The sequence below is a fragment of the Lepus europaeus genome, chromosome 11 (genome assembly GCF_033115175.1).
Source record: "Lepus europaeus isolate LE1 chromosome 11, mLepTim1.pri, whole genome shotgun sequence".
In the NCBI taxonomy this organism is placed as follows: Eukaryota; Metazoa; Chordata; class Mammalia; order Lagomorpha; family Leporidae; genus Lepus; species Lepus europaeus.
The window spans coordinates 87,837,708-87,855,321 of record NC_084837.1 but is presented as its reverse complement, the minus strand read 5'-3'; the positions used below and the strand labels follow the sequence as shown (position 1 = coordinate 87,855,321).

At 59.7% G+C, this 17,614-nt stretch overlaps 1 protein-coding gene across 4 annotated transcripts in view; it reads left to right on the top strand.

Moving 5' to 3' along the window:
• The first annotated feature begins 4,306 nt into the window (after positions 1-4,306).
• The window catches only part of MEGF11 (multiple EGF like domains 11), a 192,045-nt gene continuing 178,737 nt past the window's right edge, over positions 4,307-17,614 (top strand). For 3 of the 4 annotated variants that reach the window (XM_062204804.1, XM_062204803.1, XM_062204805.1), the window contains exons 1-3: positions 4,307-4,404; positions 7,827-7,928; positions 10,581-10,681. In XM_062204804.1, coding sequence (XP_062060788.1) covers positions 4,307-4,404; positions 7,827-7,928; positions 10,581-10,681 — 301 coding nt within the window. Of the gene's footprint in view, positions 4,405-7,826; positions 7,929-10,580; positions 10,682-17,614 lie in introns of those variants that run through there. The other variant, XM_062204807.1, reaches the window with a different exon arrangement.

Below are 17,614 nucleotides of genomic sequence, written 5' to 3'. Positions count from 1 at the left end.
GTAGAAGCCGGTTTCGGGCGCACCCTGTAAAGCTGCCTGCACTGGCCGCCACTGCTCTGCTGTTGGTCCCTCCAGTGGGCGTCACCCGTGTGTTCCTTCCTCGCACTTGCTTCTGCGGCACCTGCCCCTGGAATCCCTTCCTCTGCCCTCCACCTTCCCGTATTCTGTCCATTCTACATCCATCCAGTCCATGAGAGTTTCATCGACTCACTCACCACCTTGAATTTCCCCAAGCGGACTACAGCCAGGCCCAGGGGAGGTGGTGCTCTGGGCAGGTGCATGGACTTCTACCTGTGGGCAGGTGTGAGAGACACACCTCCTGGCCACCTCCTCTCCCCTTTGTCCGGTGCCCCCTGCCCAGTTCATCAGGTGCAAAGCTCCCAGACCCCCTGGTGGGAAAGAGACGTCTCCACCCTGGGACATCCCTCTGTCCACAGCAGCGAGACGGGAAAGGCACGCGGGAGCCAGCTGGTTAATTCACCTGCTTGCTTCCGGGGCACTTTCTCATTGAATTCTCATGCCTAAAGCCATGGTGCCCGGACGTTAACCTCTGTCACTGCAGATGGAGTGGTGGTAGCACTGATTTTTCCCTCTGTCATCCCACGCCCACGTGGCTCTGGGCTCAGTCCTCGGGTGGGGGTGGGGGAGGTCTGGGAATACGATAGGTGCTCGATTAGTCTTGTTGCTCCATGCCAGGCCCTGCAGGGGTGAGTGGGGCTGGGATCCGAGATCAAACTCTAGCACGTGACATTTGGGTCGAGAGTGGAGGACTGAGGGCATTTGGGGTGAACCTGGAGGAGGGGACTGGCCTGAGGGCAGCCCGGGCTGACCAGAGTGAACCAGGGGACGATGGGTGATAAGCTTGCATCTTTATTTGTTTTTTAAAAAAAATCTTACTACTTTTTTAACTTTAAAAATTTTATTTGATTGAAAGAAATCCCAGCCATTGTTCACTCCATAAGAGCTGGGGCTGGGCCAGGCCAAAGCCAGGAGCTGGGAACTCAGTCCAGGTCTCCTTGGCAGGGACCCAAGCACTTGAGCCCTCACGGCTGCCTCCCAGGGTCTGCATTAGCAGGCTGGAGTCAGGAGCCAGAGCTGAGAGAGAGATCTTCCGTCTGCTGGTTTACTCCCCGGATGGCTGCAAAGGCTGGAGTTTGGCCAGGCTGGAGCCAGGAGCCAGGAGCTTCTGGGTCTCCCATGTGGGTGCAGGGGTCCAGGCACTTGGGGGCCATCCTCTGCTGCTTTCCGAGGAGCATCAACAGGGAGCTGGATCAGAAGTGGAGCGGCTGGGACTTGAACGGGTACCCATATGGGATGCCATCCCTGCAGGTGGAGGCTTAACCTTCTACACCACAGTGCTGGCCCCCTTAACCAGCATTCTACTTGCCAGGGCAAATGCCCTCCTCGTGTTGCATCTTTAAGATGGGGCCAGGTTCAGGGACGGCATTGCAGCCCCGAGGGGTCTGGGAGACATCACCTTCTGCACCCATGAGGCTGGGCGTCCTTCCCTCACTCACCAGCACAGAGGCAGACTCGGCCTCAGGTGGGGACCCTGCTATTCACGTCCAGGGAGCGGATCCTGGGAGCCCCTGCTCTGCAGAGCTTCCCACAGTCACGCTGAGGGAATGAGGCGTGGGAGCTGGGCTCACTCGGTAGTCTCAGTCCGCCTCCCTGGCTGTGTCGGTGCTGCCCCTCACTCCGTCTCCACGTCCTGTGTGTGCATCCACCCACCAGCACACTCTCTGTGCCCTGCTCGGCTCTCCATGCATCTTACCACTGGTAGGAGTCAGGTAAACTGTCCAGACTCCGAGTGAGGGCTTTGTGAAGATTTACAAAGGTCTCCGCTGGGCTGGCGCTGTGGCTGTTTAATCCACTGCCTGCCACGGGGATCCCATATCAGTGCAGGTTCAAGTTCCAGCTGTTCCACTTCCAATCCTAATGCATGACGGAGACTGTGGGAGACGGTTGGACCCCTGCGCCCCCATGGGAGGCCTGGATGGAGCTCCTGGCTCCTTGCTTCAGCCTGGCCCTGCCCCAGCCATCATGGATATTTGGGGAGTGAACCAGCAGATGAAAGATCTCTTCCTCTCTTTGCCTATTTCTGTCATTTTGCCTTTCAAATAAATAAAGAAATCTCTCTCTTAAAAAAAAAAGCAAAAACATCTTGCCAGCTATGGCAAGGATGCGAGTCATCTCCATCTCACGTCACCACGGATGCCGGGAGACTGGAGGAGCCGGCTTTCCGTCCCACGTGGCCTGCTCTGTGGATACTCTAAGCCTGATAAGGAAGCAGCCGAGTGGCTAAGGTGCCCGCATCCCACATCAGAGGACCTGGCTTCCGGGCCCGGCACCGCTCCAGGCTCCAGCTCCCTGCTACTGCGCACCCTGGAGGCAGCAGTAGTTGGGTCCGTGCCAATCATGTGCGAGGCCTGGGCTGAGTTCTGGGCTTCCAGCTCCGGCCCAGCCACAGTCCCAGCTGTTGTGAGCATTTGGAGAATGAACTAGCAGATGGGAGATCTCTCTTTATCTGTCTCTGCCTCTCAAATAAATAAATACACAATCTTCGCAGAGCTTTGTAGGTTAGGCCGTGTGGTGGGAGAGTGCAGGGGCAGCCCACCACGGAGGTCAGGGCCAAAGCAGGCACCAAGGCAGGGCTTTGTCGACAGCTGGCACGCAGACTCCGTGCCTTCCCGAGTGCCGGGTCCCAGTGTGCGTGCCTCCATTTGACGCTTGCTCAGCCCAAACCTCGCCTGGAAGAGGGCGTGTGTTCCCCTCCTGACTCTCCCCAAAACTCAATGCCAGCCCCGGGGCAGGGTCCGATCTGCAGGAGAACGAACGGAGGGAAAGGATGGCCGGGACCCCCATCTGGGCGGGGCTGTGTGGGTCTCCCAGGGCTGGGGGTGGGCAGGGGTGAGGGGTGGGGAGGCAGGAGCAGCTGTGCCCACAGCCTTCTGCCCTCTGCCAAGTGAGCGGAGACACCAGCTGGCTCCTCTGGCCCAGCTGCTTTGCCACACACGTCTGACACCTGGCTAAATCTGCAAGTAGCGGCTGATGTCCCAACCTCAGACAGACAGGAAAGCCCCGTGGGTGACTCACTTGGACCCCGCGGTCGGTGGTCGGTCTCAGAAGGAGCTGCTAAGGAGGAGTTTAACGAGGGAGTTGTCGGGTGAGGAGCTGCATTTAGCCTCCCTCGGGACCCCGCCTGGACTGCCCCTATCCCATTGGCTGTGAACTCAGGGCCAGTGGCCACGCCCCCAGGCCTAACCTCTTCTCAATGCCAAAGGCTTTTGGTGACACCCGTCCCCTGTTAGCAGAGTCGCATTTTCAGTGCTGTTGGCTGGAAGGAGAAGTTACCCTGAGTTCCGGGGGCGATCACATAAACCCCGGGAGTATCCACGTGACCGTGAGAAATCTTGCTCTTTCTGTTTCATCATGTTCATTCCAGCGATAGGCGATGTTTGCAGGCCAGAGAATCCCGCTCCCCCGGAGGTGACCCTGAGCCCCCGGCCCATGCTCCCAAGGTCAGCGAGCCACATCGGGGGACCCCAGGACTGGAATCTGGGGTTCCTTAAAGCTGCAGGACCTCAGGGCCCCAGCGGGCCCCTCTGGGGTCATTTCAGACCCTCCTCCTTTTGGGAGGGACCCTTTGTCAAGGATCCCCTGTGGCATGAACGAAGGGGTGACACCTCCTGCCCAGGTGTCGCTGCAGGGGCATGGTTCAGACTGTAAGCTGCCTGGTGCAGACAGAAGGCCTGGAGGGTGTGGGTGGCTGACAGCCCCAAGCAGGGGACAGGAGCAAGGCTTCTGGTGGTGGCCTGGCCAGAGCTGCCTGGTGAGGTTTTTTTCTAAGATGCAGGAGATGGGGGCAGGTGCAGCCCTCGAAGGAGTACAGATACAGCAGGGTCTTGTGTCCAGGGATGGGCTCGGGGGCTCAGGTTGCCCTGAAGTGGTAGGCACATTGGTGCCCATGGGTGTTTTTCCCAGGAGAAGGCCCACAGCTTTCATTAGGAGCCCACGGCCCTGAACCAAAACCCACGCGGAACCCTGGCCTGGAGTTCCCACGCTCCCCTGGCTCGTGCCTCCCCCCCTCCAGGGGCCCGGAACCTGTGAGCTGTTACCACTCACATCAACGCCTGCGCGTGGAGGACCCCAAGCGCAAGACCTCACACTTGTTACACGTGAGGACGGGGGTGTGGTCTGCTTCGCGGGGCTGTCCACTGCGGCGTGGAGTCTCTGTGCCCACTGATGCCGGGACACGCTCTGATTCAACACGCGGCCTCCTATGTTCTCCTGCACAGGGCCCAGGATGGCGCGCTCCGTGGTGGGGCTCCTGCTTGTCTCCCTCCTGCCAGCTGCTCTCACCCTGAACCCCGAGGACCCCAACGTGTGCAGCCACTGGGAGAGGTAAGAGGTGGGACTCAAGTGCTCAGGCACTCCCTGGGATTGCCCGTGGGACAGGTACTTTGGGGATAAGAGTAGAGTCCAGACGTGCAGCCGGTGGACTCAGGGCAGGCCTGTGGTCCAGCTGGGGCATGGTACCATCACAGGAAGGCAGGACGGGATGGTAGATGCTGTCCGAGGCTCAGTGCTCTGCCAAGTCAACGTGGAGGCAGCTTGCACCAGGCTCCGTAGCACTGTGGACGGTATGCTGCCCTGGCCTTCTCTGCCCATTTTACAGACAGGGCAGGAGAGGCCCAGCTGGGATGCAGTGAGTGGAGGATGTGGGCTGTGGCCCCAGAGGCCACTCTGTGATACTGTGAGGTTCGCCCTGGTCTCCCAGGATGGGCAGCACTGTACCAGCTCGGGCGTGTGGCCAGCAGCCTGCCCTGGGCAGGACGGGGGAGGCCCCTGCTGCTCTGGTGGGGTCGGGGCAGGGGCTGCCCCGGGGAGGGTGGACAAGGGTACAGGCGAGGAGCTGCCGCATCCTGGCTGCAGCTCCGGGCCTTGGGGGAACTGGCCAGGGCTCCGAAGGCTGACTTTGAAGTCCAAGGTGAAAGTATTGATTTTGGTGAGCGCGAAGACACTGACCAGAGACCCAATCAGGAAAAACAGAATTAAACCCTGGGATTGATTGGCCGCGCCAACCGGAATGACGCTACCACTTTGATGTTAATAAATCACATGAATAAAATTCAGATGAGGGCCCGATGGGGGACGTGGACGGCGGAGGAGGAAAGGCGGGCTGGGCGGTGCTGGCCCGGTCCTGCGAGGGTGACCGGCCCAGCCCCGCGGGGAGGTAGGGACCAGAGGCAGCGGACTGGGCCCACGCAGGCACCACCTGTGTGCTGATGCCCAGCATGGAGTCCTAGCAGAGGGGAGGCCGGAGACAAAGGCAGGGCTGCGGGTGCCCCTTCTAGTGAATGGGAAAGAGCGTGAGAAGACCTCGGTTCTCCCGGGCCGGGCTTTCCTGCCCTGAGCTGTGTGACTCTGGGGAAGTCTCTCAACCACTCAGCGCCCACTCCCACCTCTGTGTGATTATCCTCGCCTCCTGGGCTTGTCCGGGGGTCCAGGACACCAGCTGCAGGAAGGAGCTTTGAGGGCCATAAAGCTCGGTTGTCGCCTCTGCTGGTTGACCTGGCTTCCCAGCGGCTCTGACCTGGGGCCCTTTCCTCCAGGGAGCCCTCCCTGATTTCAGGGCCTGTCGCGTCTTCCCTCTTTGCTGAGTCCCAGTGGATTGGTTCACACTGACACCGAACTCTCTAATTGCCTAAACCTGCCCAGCTTGGAGAAATCTGGCGTCTTGGGTGGGTCGGGTCCTCCGCTGAGGCTAGAGCCTGGCTGGGAGGACCAGGAACGGAGCAGCAGCCCCGGCGAGGAGGCCTTGCTGGTGATGCCTCGTGATGCCAGGTCGCCGGGATGCCTGGCTCTTCTCGGCTTTTCCATGACGAGATGCACGTGGACGGGTGTGGTCAGTGCCATTCCAGAAACACAGCGCGGTCCCTGCAGACCACTTAGGGAGAATTTCCCAGCTAGATTAACGCTTCTGGCGGGCTCCTCATTAATTATGCTCCTCCACCATAAAGCCCAGCATCAAGCCTCCCCTGGCTGGAAAAGCCTGGCTCTGGGAGATTAATCTGGCCCCTCATTAGCATGCTGGGAAGGGAGCAGCATTAAGGCACTCAGCCGTGAAAGCGGGGCACACGCTTGGGTCGCAGACTTGGGCTTGGCACAAGGTCCCACTGCCAGACCCGCTCTGCCCAGGGCGTCCTGCAGAGCTGGGTCCGTCCCCCGTGGCACCCCCGGCCCTCTCTGTTGAACTGGGGGCTGCTTCCCTGAGCATCAGCCTGGAAGTGGAGCCCATTCTGGGTGTGAGTCTCGTTCCTTCTCGCCCCTCGGTGCCTGGTGCAGGAAGCAAATCTTCGTCCTCACAATCACTATTATTACCTGCCACGTAATGATGATGATCAGCATCTATTAAGCACCTACTGTTTTTTTTTTTTTTTTTTGCATTATGGATTTTTGCATGCCTTATGTTTTAGTTTCCCACCGAGAGGTAAATATTACGGTTGCCCAGCTTTAACCCTAAGCACGTGGAGTCCCTGGGACTGTGCACCCTGGATTTACAGGCGAGGATGGAGGCTTGTCTGCAGTAAATGGCAGGTCTGGGAACACACTTACAACACCAGGCTTCCGACTTGACCCCTTGGGTCTGGGCTCCGAGCCTCGGCACTCTCACCTGTTCGTGCTCCCGCATGGGAGGGAGGCGTGCGGGGGATATGTTGGAGCTCAGGGGCATGGACTCATGGGATTTTAGGGAGGGAAGAGGCCCAGGGGGGTGTGGAGCTGCCCCAGCTTTTACACCCCGGAAATGTGCTTGTGCCTGTTCCTGTGCTGGCTGCAGGGGCACTCCCAGGGGGCCACTGCCCACCACCCTGGGCCCCCACGCACTGCTGCCTGCTGCTGGGCCCCTGCTGGGTTCCAAACCTTTGACATTTCAGGCATCAGAGAGGCTGCAGGTTGCTGGCCTACCCAGGCCTATTGTGAATGAGCCAACGTGGTCTCCTGGGGCATAGCAGGCGGGCTGCTGCAGCCCAGGGCGGCCGTCTGGCCCAGGGCGGGGAGCCTTCTGGGAAAGCCACGGAGTGCTAGCAGGTTGCTGGCACCTTGCTGCGCTCCCCGTGGCAGCCGCCATGCGAGAAGGCCCTTTCCTGCAGCGGCCGGGGAGGGAGAGAGGCTTCTTTTGGTCGAGCTGAGGTTTGCTGCTGTGTGGCTTCCACCTGCCAGGTTTACAGGGAGCAGGCAGGATGAGAGTTTGTGTGAGGAGGTCTGGGGGCGTGGAGCCCCAGCGAGCCTGCACACGGAACAGACGGTGCGGTGCCTGGGGAGCTGGGGGAGCCACGTGCTCGCTGACATCCGCTTCCTGCCTTGTAAAGTGAGAGTAACAGCTCCTCCTGCCTCATCAGATGGAGACGTGAAAGGGGGCAAATGCTGGACACAGGCCGCTCCTCTCTGCGCCTTGGCGTCTTCCTCTCTAAAATGGGGCTGCCGACTTCCCAGAGCCGCAACAGGGGTCCATTTCCATGTGTGTGTGTGTTTTGAACAAAGCATTTGTTAAATTTGTCAGCTCTGCCTTCCAGAACAAACCCCCCACCCCCACCCCGGCTTCATGCATTCTCTGTTAAATGAACTAGAATTCCAGAAGACGAGCTGGGTTGAAGGTCGGTAGGGATGGGTCCTGGACCCAGCCTGGGCTTGGGGAGGTTGGAACACGAAGGATCCTCAGGGCCGGAGGAGGAGGATGGTTGGGGGTAGGGGAGACGGCACTGTGATAGGAGCTCAGCCTGCCACGAGCTGACCACGGCTCCATGCCCCTGTCTGGCTCTTAGCTACGCTGTGACCGTCCAGGAGTCCTATGCACACCCCTTCGACCAGATCTACTACACACGATGCACAGATATCCTCAACTGGTTCAAGTGCACCCGGCACCGGTGAGTTCCACTCTCGGGTGAGGGGCGGGGCGGAGGTGCTGGGCTGCCTGGGCTCACCTTTGTGCTGATAAGCGGCAGGCTCCTGGGGAGGCTGTGCGCCCTCCTCCCTGGACGCCCCATGCTTGGCTGATGGCATGCTTTTGGCTGGAGGGACTTGGGCAGGGCAGACCGGAAGTCCTGGTGGGTTAATGACGGAGGGAGACTTGGTGGATAAATACCCCAGCCTCCTCACCCTGCGGGGAGGGGACGCCTCTAGGGCCTGATCTACACTGAGTCCCAGATCTTTCTATTTCCTTAGCAGGCAGAATTAGGGAGAGAGAGAGAGAGAGAGAGAGAGAGAGAGAGAGAGGCGCCTATCCACTGTTTCACTCCCCAAATGCCCGTGAAGGCTAGGGCTGGGCCAGGGCTGAAGCCAGGAGCTGTGACTGCAATGCAGGTTTCCCACCTGGGTGACAGAAATGCAGTAACTTGAGGCCTCCCCCAGTGATGATGCTTCCCTGGCCCTGGCGGCTCAGAGGCCGGGGCTCCTGTCGCTAGTCGCTAGCCTCCGGGGCTGGGTGAGCGAGTGGCTGCTTATTAACACAGGCTGCGGCCCTGCGCCGTGAATGCTTCTGCTGAATTATTGAGTGGCCTTGCAGCTTTCCCGAGGGCTGGGGGAGCGCGCACGCTGACAGCGGCGCCGTCCGCCCGCCCCGGCCAGGAATGCCTATAGGAACTCAGCGTCCTTCTTCTGAGAACAGCCGGTCCCTACCCTCTCCTGCTCCCCAGACTGGAGCAAGCCAGGACGGGTGGGCCGGAAGCAGCAGGTGCTGTCTCTCTCCAGGGATGGGGAGTGGGGCTTTAATGACACCGAGGCCGAGGCCACTCCCCTTAGGAGGGCTTGGGGACGTCCCACGCAGTGCGGAGACCAGGCCGGAAGCTGCCAGGAGCTGCCTTCCCGTACGAAGGAGGCAGCTTCACTTCGAGGCCGGCCTGCCTTCCATTACGGGCTTTTGACAAAGTAGAATGACCTTAGCTTCCGACATCCCCAAATATCACTGCTTTCCCTGGAGGCCTGCGCCATCGTTTGTCAGGAAGTGGAGCGGGAGGCCTGTCCCAGCCTGTACGGGAGGACTCCCTTCCAAGCTGGCCCAGGCCCTGGGGAAGCAGGCGCAGGCATTCCGAGGGCTGCCATGACGGCCCCTGCTGCTCTGGGCAGAGGAGCGGCCCGGCGGCAGGCTCCCCTTGGGTGCTGATGACGAAGTGGACGGGGCTCCAGCTTCTGGGCCTAAGGACTTGGAGTTGAGTCCTGGTGACACGCCAAGGTCCCTTTGGCTCTGTGCCACCGATGGTCGCTTCGGCCTCCTCCTGTGGGGGAGGGGCTTCGCCTGTCAGGACCCCGCCTGAGTCCTGTCTGAGGATGCAGTCCTCACCCCCTCCACGTTCCCCTCGTCTTGCTGCTCCCCGGGCGCTGCCCCGGGGGAGTTCCTGCACGGGGCAGTGGGGTAGGCCTGGCCTCGGGATTATAGTGAGCTGGGTTTGAAACCCGGCGCTGACACTGCCCGAAGGTGCAACCCCAAACAAGTCATTGACTTCTCTGACTCTTCAGCTTTGTCCTACCTGAAACAAAGGGCAGGGGTGACAGAAAATAAAGTGGGAACAAAAGCTCTCAGGAATCAACAAAATGTAGGGGCCGGCGTTGTGGTGCAGTGGCTTAAGCAGCTGCTGGTGATGCTGGCGTTCCCCATAGGAGTGCCCGGCGTGGTCCCAGCTGCTCTACTTCTGGTGCAGCCCCCTGGGAAGGCAGTGGAAGATGACCCCAGTACTTGGGCCCATGCCACCCATGTGGGAGACCCGGATGGAGTTTTGGACTCCTGGCTTCTGCCCAGGCCTGACCACTGAGGCCTTTTGGGGAGTGAGCCAACAGACAGAAGTTATCTCTCTCTCTCTGTCCCTCTGCCTTTCAAATAAATAAAACACATCTTAAAAAATAAATAAGCAAACACAACAAAGTGGTGGCCTACCCTGGTGCCTGCTTCCGGGGCTTGTGGGGTGGGGGTGGGGCACGTGTGAGACGGTACCTGTGCATCTCTGGCACAGAGCCAGGGCCTGACCCCCGGGCCTGCACCAGGACCAGAGCCCACACCTCTGGCTCCCTGTCCAGAGTGCCAGCGCCTCTGTGGGTCTCAGCTCTCCCTCTGCAAAGTGAGGTGGGGTCAGGGCCTTCCCGGGGAGGCTTCTCTCTGGGAGGGGTTATTTGTGGTGCGAGGGAGACGAATCCACTCTCTGGGACCAGGTTGGACTCAGAGGTCCTTTGGCTGCCTGGGTCTCAGTGCTCGGGGGGAGGGAGGGTAACCAGCACCCCGGGGTGGTGGAAGCAGCCCGGCTTTGGGGGGTGGGCACAGAAGGCCCCGGTTGCCCTCCAGTCACCCCAGTGTCTTCCCTCTCCCTGGGGGAGCCAGGGCCAGCCAGCAGGGCCAGCTTTGGCCCTGCATCGCGGGGCCCGGCCCCCGCCATCGATTTCCCTCCGTGGTGTTCCTCCGTAGGCGCAGCACCGTGCATTTTAAAGCAATTATTGAATGGCGTCCCCGGTAGAGCTTAACACAAATATCATTCTAAACGGGAGCGATCGATCTCCAATCGCTTCAAGTGGCTTTCTCCCTCGTGCCTTAGGATCAGCTATAAGACGGCATATCGGCGGGGCCTGCGCACCATGTACCGGCGGAGGTCCCAGTGCTGCCCTGGCTACTACGAGAACGGGGACTTCTGCATCCGTACGTAGGGGCTACTCCTGTGCTGGCCTCCGTGGGGGTGGTGGGGGAGGGGAGTGGGAGGGAAGGGGGGCTGTCATGCAGGGCCCCTGTGCGGGAGGCCTCGGCTGCCCCCACTCCCAGCTCCAGGTGTCCCCCCTGCTGCCCGTGTTCAGAGGACATGACCGACGTGATGCAGACACAGCAGCGGATCCACCCGCTTACGGCGTGGGCGGGAGCGAGGGCAGTTCGGGGCTTTGATGGGGTGGAGGGGAAGTGGATCCGTCTGAAGTCAGTTCTCGGAAGAGCAAGAGGGAAGAAATGCCGAGTGCCTGGCGCGGGGCTAGTGCCAGCCAGAGCAGGGGCTCAGAGGCTTTGCTGGATGGAGGGGGCTGGGAGTGGGGGGAGGCAGGCAGGCTGTGTTCTTGGACAACAACACTCCAGGATCTACGAGGACAGTCGGGGTGAGATCATGAGGAAGTGGTTCCCGAGATTGGAGGGGAGCCTTGTAGAGAAAAAAATGGATTCGTGGAAGACAAAAGGACCTCTTTCCCTGTTGTCTGTAGAAACTGCACGCTGGAGCGGTAGCGTCCCCAGAAAGGCCAGAGCTGAGCTGCCGGCTGCCACAGGCCCTCTGGGTGGGGGCCGCGGGGCAGTGGGTGCACCCGGAGCAGGAGCCTGCAGGCCTGGGCTCTGGGCAGGTCCCTGACCCTCGCTGGGAGATGGACTGGCTGTGAGGATGTTCCTACTCACCTCTGCCCTGTGGCAGGGGGCCCGTGGGGGCTTCCCAGGGGGCACAAGAAGGTTTGCGCCCCTGCAGGAGAGTGTCAGAAAAGCTGGGAAACCCCTCCTTCATGACTGACAGGAGATCTTAGCAACCCCCTTCCCCACCCCCGCCAGGGCTGCCTCTTCATTCAGAGGGTGGGTTTCCTCGCGTGCGTGGAAAGAGCTTCCACCAGAGGGAATTCCGGGCGGAGTGGGTGTGTTGCTGTTGGGAATGAAATGAGGATTTTCCCTACCATGGCTCCATGCCCCCAACACTGGAGCGACTCGATTCTAATTGCATTGTAGGAATGAATGAGAAATGCTGCCGCACATACGTTCGATAGGGATGGTTTTGCAGGACAAATAGAAAAAAACTCAGCCAGAGCAAATCTCAAAAGGCTGCCTCTCGGGAACAGGGCCGAGCACCAGCGAGGACGGGACCTTGGCAGGTGCCTCACCTGGGTAGGATCCCGGTGTTGAGACAGGATCAGGACAAAGGCTCCATCCACATGCAGAGGAGCAGGAGTCAGGCGGGGGTGGAACATCGGGGGCTGCTCAGGCTGAGCAGGATGGATGTGAGCAGTGGGTCTGCGCTCAGGGCACAGGGACGGGCACGGGGAGATTATAAAGGGAGTTCGGATGTCAGCATGGGCTGCAGGAGCGGATGAGCACCCTGGGAAATGCGTGGACCCTGGGCAAATGAAGAGGGAGGCAGAAGTGCTGTGTGTCCTGATTGCTTAGGTTTGGCCTTGCCGGCCAGGGAGGCAGCACATAACCTCCCGGCCCAGCCCTTATGTAATCACGGAGCGCTGCCGGCCGTGCTGGTGTCCACAAGCCTGTCCAAGCCCAGCCCGGAATGCCAAGTTCAAGACGGAAGAGGGGACAGAAGGGCAAGCTGGGTGCTGGTCGTGGGCCTGGGTTTGAGCTTCACTCTGCCACTCTGTGGCAGTTTGTGCTGAATGCCGGTGCTAATCCATTCAATGCATCTTTGTGGTGTCCCACTGTGCCAGAGCAGGGGACATGGACACAGGTGATGCCAGCGGCAACAGCCAGAGCCGAGCTGATCTGAAGCCAGGAGTTTCTTCTGGGTCTCCTGCCCGGGTGCAGGGGCCCAAACACTTGGGCCATCCTCCACTGCTTCCCTAGATGCATTAGCAGGGAGCTGGATCAGAAGTGGAGTAGCTGGGATTCGAACCAGTGCCCGTATGGGAGAGGCTTAGCCCACTATACCACACACCGGCCCCAGAGTTCCTCTTTTCACTAGGACATTTGTCAGAGTGGATCAGGGCCTCCCCTATGACCTTGCATCACCTTGAGTGCCTGTGTGAGACATTATCTCCAAATAAGGGTGCCCCGGGCACTCCAGTGAATTGAACGGGTGAAGTTTGGAAGGCTGCAGTCAGCCGGTCGTTGGCCTCTTCTTCCTGCTCCTATAATGGGGGGCAGGGTGAGGAGCAGCCATTCCTGTCTGGGCTTTGCCACTGGTGCATGAAGGAATGGAGACGGGGGTGGTCTGGGAACAGGGTGGGGGTGCACCCAGGGCGCTGGGTGTCAGAGGAGACACTTGTACACCTGGGGCACTTAGCAGTTCCCCCAACCCTTCGCCAAGACCCTGTGTGCAAACATTTCCTGTGCTCCAGGCAGGAAGTCGGCCCTCCCCCTCCAAAATCCCCGCCCTGGATGATAGAAGGGTAGTGGCCAGGAGTGCAGGACTTGGCGGACTCTGCCACCAGCTTGCTGTGCAATCTGGGCCAAGTGGGCAGTGGGTGGACCCCCTGCGCGCGTGATAGGGAAGAGGTGCGAGGGTGGCGAGGTGTCCTGGGAGGCTCAGAGCTCGGCACTGATGCAGGAAGCCACTGTGTCTCTGCCTCAATGCCACCGTCCTCATCAGGGAGCCCTTCTAGAAGCTTCTGCCTCCTCCTGCCCCAGTTCCCCCTTTTCCCCTCCCATTTCCTACAAGTTCCACTGAGTCCTGGTCCAGCTTGGCCACTAGTAGCTGTTGTTTCCCAGAGATCAATCACTGGGCACGAGTGTGATCTCTCTTTCTCCTGTCTGGACAGGGCTGTGGGCATCCTGGCCCCTGTGGGCGGAGCTCTGTGGGCGGAGCAGCCTGTACCGCGTTCTGCAAGGCCGAGTAGCCCTGCTCTGTGAAAGCATCGTCCCGTCCCCCACAGGGTGGGCTGGGCTGGGTTGCACTGCACCACGAGGCCCAAATCCCAGAGGCTTGGGAGTCGTTCATGCTTTGTGCATCCAGCGTGGGCTGGTGGAGTGGCTGCTCTGCGCGGTGGCTGGCTGCTGTGGCAAGGAGAGGGCTCCGGCTGGTCGGAAGGCAGAGAGTGGGGACCGGTGAGAGAGCAGGGTGAGAACTTACCCCGAGTCCCCTCCAGATGCCACTGACTCCCAACCCGCGCTTCGATGAAACGTATTCTCACAGCCGCCTAACGGGCTCACCTGAGCCCGACTCTGTGCTCGGGGGTAGGGGTGAGGGGCTCGCGCCGGGGGTGTGCCTGATCAGAGCTGCCTGGAGGACATGGGCCAGGACCAAGGAGCAGGGGCCACCGCTGTGCCTTCCTAGTGCATTCCCCGCCACCGATGTTACTGCTGAGCTGGGAGTGTCCTCCGAGACCCACAGGCTGTGCTGTGCCGCGAGCTGATTGCTGTGCCGGCCACAGCTTCAGAGTCAATTGCACAGAGCCATGACAGGCTGGTGAGCAGGTGCAGCCCCTCGGCGTTGAGGGGTTCTCCTGCTGGGAGGGAGCAGGGCTGACCGACAGGGGTGAGCAAGGGAAGAGGGGGTGCATCTGCCCCCATACCTGTCTCCCTGGGGTCATGCTTTCTCCCAGGCAGAGTTAACGCCCCCCAACCTTCCAGTTGGTATTTTAGGGGCCCTACAGAGGCCCAGGCCTTGTAAAAGCCAGGGTCTGCTCGCAGCCGTGTGGGGTTCACCCAGAAGTGGAGGGCATGTGGGGGCTGGGCCTGCTCAGGGCACACGGTCAGCTTGGCCTCCGAGGGGTTCACCTGCGCACAGAAGCTGAGGTTCTGTGAGACTGGCTGCACAGGTGTGGTTGACACCCAGGGAGCTCTGTGTGCCCGTGCAGTGGTTTGCGTACCCTGGCTTTCTCGTAGCTGCTGTTCTGTACGGTCAGTGCTGACATTGACCTTGAACTCACATGTTGACTGACGTCTGCTCATCACCTGTACCTGCATCTCACTCTCCTAGGGCCCGCCTCATTCTTCTAGAAGGGTCTCTGGTAGTCTTCCTGGGGGAGGCCTGCGCATGGCCAGCTCGCTCTGCTTGCTCCCCTGGAAAGGTCCTGATTTTGCCCTTGCTCCTGAAGCTGCAGCTGCCTGGGCTGCCCAGGTCGCAGGGGCGTGACGGTGCCGCTCCCCTGTGTCCCGGGCTTTGTCATCGCTGGCTCCTGCAGAGCCGCTCGGATGCGCCTGGGTGTGCAGTTATTTTTAAGTAGGCTGCCTGTTTTTTTCTGAGGACTACATGTTCTTCAAGCTAAGGAGTCAGGGCCTCATCAGTTCTGGAAGATTCTCAGCCACGTCTCTTTAAAGCTCTCCTGCTCTGCATTGTCTCAGTTCTCCATGGCAGCTCCCCCGTGTTGGGCCCACTGATCCCCCCCTGTCTCCTGAATTCCCGTCTCTCATCTGGTTCTCGCTCCACGCTGTGCCCTGAGCAGGTTCCTCGGATGCATTTTTCAGCTCCCACAGCTCTGCTAATGACCCTGGCTACTGAGATCTCGTTCCGGTGACTATGAGTGTGTTTCACGTCTCGGGGTTTGTTGGTCCTTCTTCCACCTTCTTTCTGGGGTGTCCCTTTCTTTCATTAGGAATTCTCTTCCTCCTTTTATTGCTTTAATTATTATAAACATATTTCTTTTATGGTCTCTTTCCAATAGTCCTATCTTGAGCTATTAGCTGCATTAGCTCAAGTTCGTAGAGTATCAATTCTGCTGTCGGGTTCCTGCTGAGTCTGGAGTGCGGGACTGAGTTTTCTCATACAAGGTGTAAGGATTTTTTTTTTTTTTTCTCTTTCCCCTCCTCCATGCCCTGGGCTGGACAAGGGCCCTGCACATTTGGTGTTTCCATGGCAGGCGCGCTGCTGCATTTTTGTCGGTTCAACACCACTCTTGACTTGGGTCACTTGGTTTGGGATTGCACGCTGTTTGTGGTGAAGGCTCAGGCTTTCCATTGCTGTTTAACTGATGCGAAACTCACACAGTCTAACTTGGTCATGGCGCTCTGTGGCAGTTTGCACATTCACAGGGTTGAGCAAGGATCACCTCTTCCGGGGTCCTGCATTGTAGCACGAGGGTGAAGCTGCTGCCTGCAGTGCCAGTATCCCAGGGGAGCACTGGCTTGAGACCTGGCTGCTCCACTTCCGATCCAGCTCCCTGCGAATGTGCCTGGGAAAGCAGAGGAGAATGGTCCAAGTGCTTGGGGCCCTGTACCTACATGGGAGACCCAGATGGAGTTCCATGCTCCTGGCTTCAACCTGACCCAGCCCTGGCCATTGTGGCCATCTGGGGAGTGAACCAATGGGTAGAAGATCTCCCCACCCCTGCCTTGTTTCTCTGTAACTCTGCTTTTCAAATTACCTGAACAAATATTTACCAAAAAACCCATCTCTTCATTGCCCCTCAAAGAGACCCCCTCCCCGAAAAGCAGCAGCTCCCAGAGGCCCTACACTGACTTTTTGTTTCTTGTGGGAGACTTTTTCCCTAACCAGAACCCTTCTTTTATCCTGAGGCTGGTGGGCGGCATTTTCAAGGTTCCCCTATGTAGAGCTGGCAGCTCCCAAGGCCAAGTCCGCCTTTGTGTGGGTGTTCAATCCCTGGCTCTCCGCGTGGGCTGGGGGTGGGCGGTGGGCGGTGGGCGGCAGGTCTGATGCTCCCAGGCTCCTGGCTTCACCGTGGACCATGTGCTCCTCCCCTCTCCCATTGTTTCTTGCCTTTCTCGGAGTCAGCTGTCTTAAGTGTCTTTTTTACATCTTGGGGCCCTTTTGCTGCACGAGGGGGCTACCTTCGCGTCTTCTGCTGTGCCTGGGGAGCCGTGCGGACCCCACGACAGCTCAGGCAGCTGTGATGCCAACAAGAGCGTGGCATAGGGTCGTTGCCCTGGCTGCTACACACTGCCGTGTAGTGCCAGGGGTTCTCCCTGCCCGGTGAAGGGAAGCGGGGATGTGAGGGCACAGGGCGGCAACCACTTACCAAACCAGTATTTCCATGCTCTGTGTGTCCGCCCTGTTGTGTCTTGGCCTGGAATGGGTCCCTGGGCCTCCCTGACCTTGGCCTTGGGCTCTGCCTGGGCTTCTGAGGAAGGGGCACTCGGCTTCCGTGTCGGGACCCATGCATGTCAGCCTGCTCCCGGCCACGTGAGGGCGTCTGTGTGCGCACGTCCTACAGGACAGCGTGAAGGTCAGGGGCACAGCTCCTAAACCCAGGCTGCTGCCATTGCTTTGTTTCTCTGTGCCTTAGTTTACCTGACTGCAAGTTGGGGTAGTAACAGTACCTTCCTCATGGTGCTGTGGGGGAGGATTAAATAAATCATGGCTAGAAAGAGCTCAGAGCAGTGCGGGGCCCGTGGTAGGAACAGTGAGAGTGTATGCTTCTACTGTTTCACGCCCCCAAGTTTATTCCAAGTGTTGGATTTCTCTTTATGCAAACAGCCCCTCCTCTTGCATGTGCATACATGCGTGTTCTGTGTGCAGCTTGCTATGCACGCATGTCACGAGCCAGCCCGTGGGCAAGCCCCCACCCGCCACGCGCTGTGTGCGGACCCGATGCTTGTGTTTGGAGCATCTGCACATCGGCTTCCCCCAGCTCCTCCCGGGAGTCACCTTTCCCACTTTCCTTTCTCCTTTGCCTTCTTAAGAAGCCGTGGCGTTGAATTGTCACCAAGGGAGCCAGAAACCCCGCTTTGCTCCTGCTGGGGGGGGGGGCAGGAAGGGGAGGGGGCACACGACACCATCAATCTCATTCCCTTGGCTCCAGGAGACAGACCTGGAGCCAAGGGCAAAGCTGGGGAAGCCGCCTCCCTCTGCAGGCCCAGCAGCTGCCCCTCTGCTCGCCTTGAACCCTGCACCCTCAGAGACAGAACGGGGAACTCCAGCTCTGGCAGCCGGGGCGGCCCCCACTCCCAGGCGTGGCCAGGTGGACAGACCACGGCCTGGCCGCTGTTTATCCA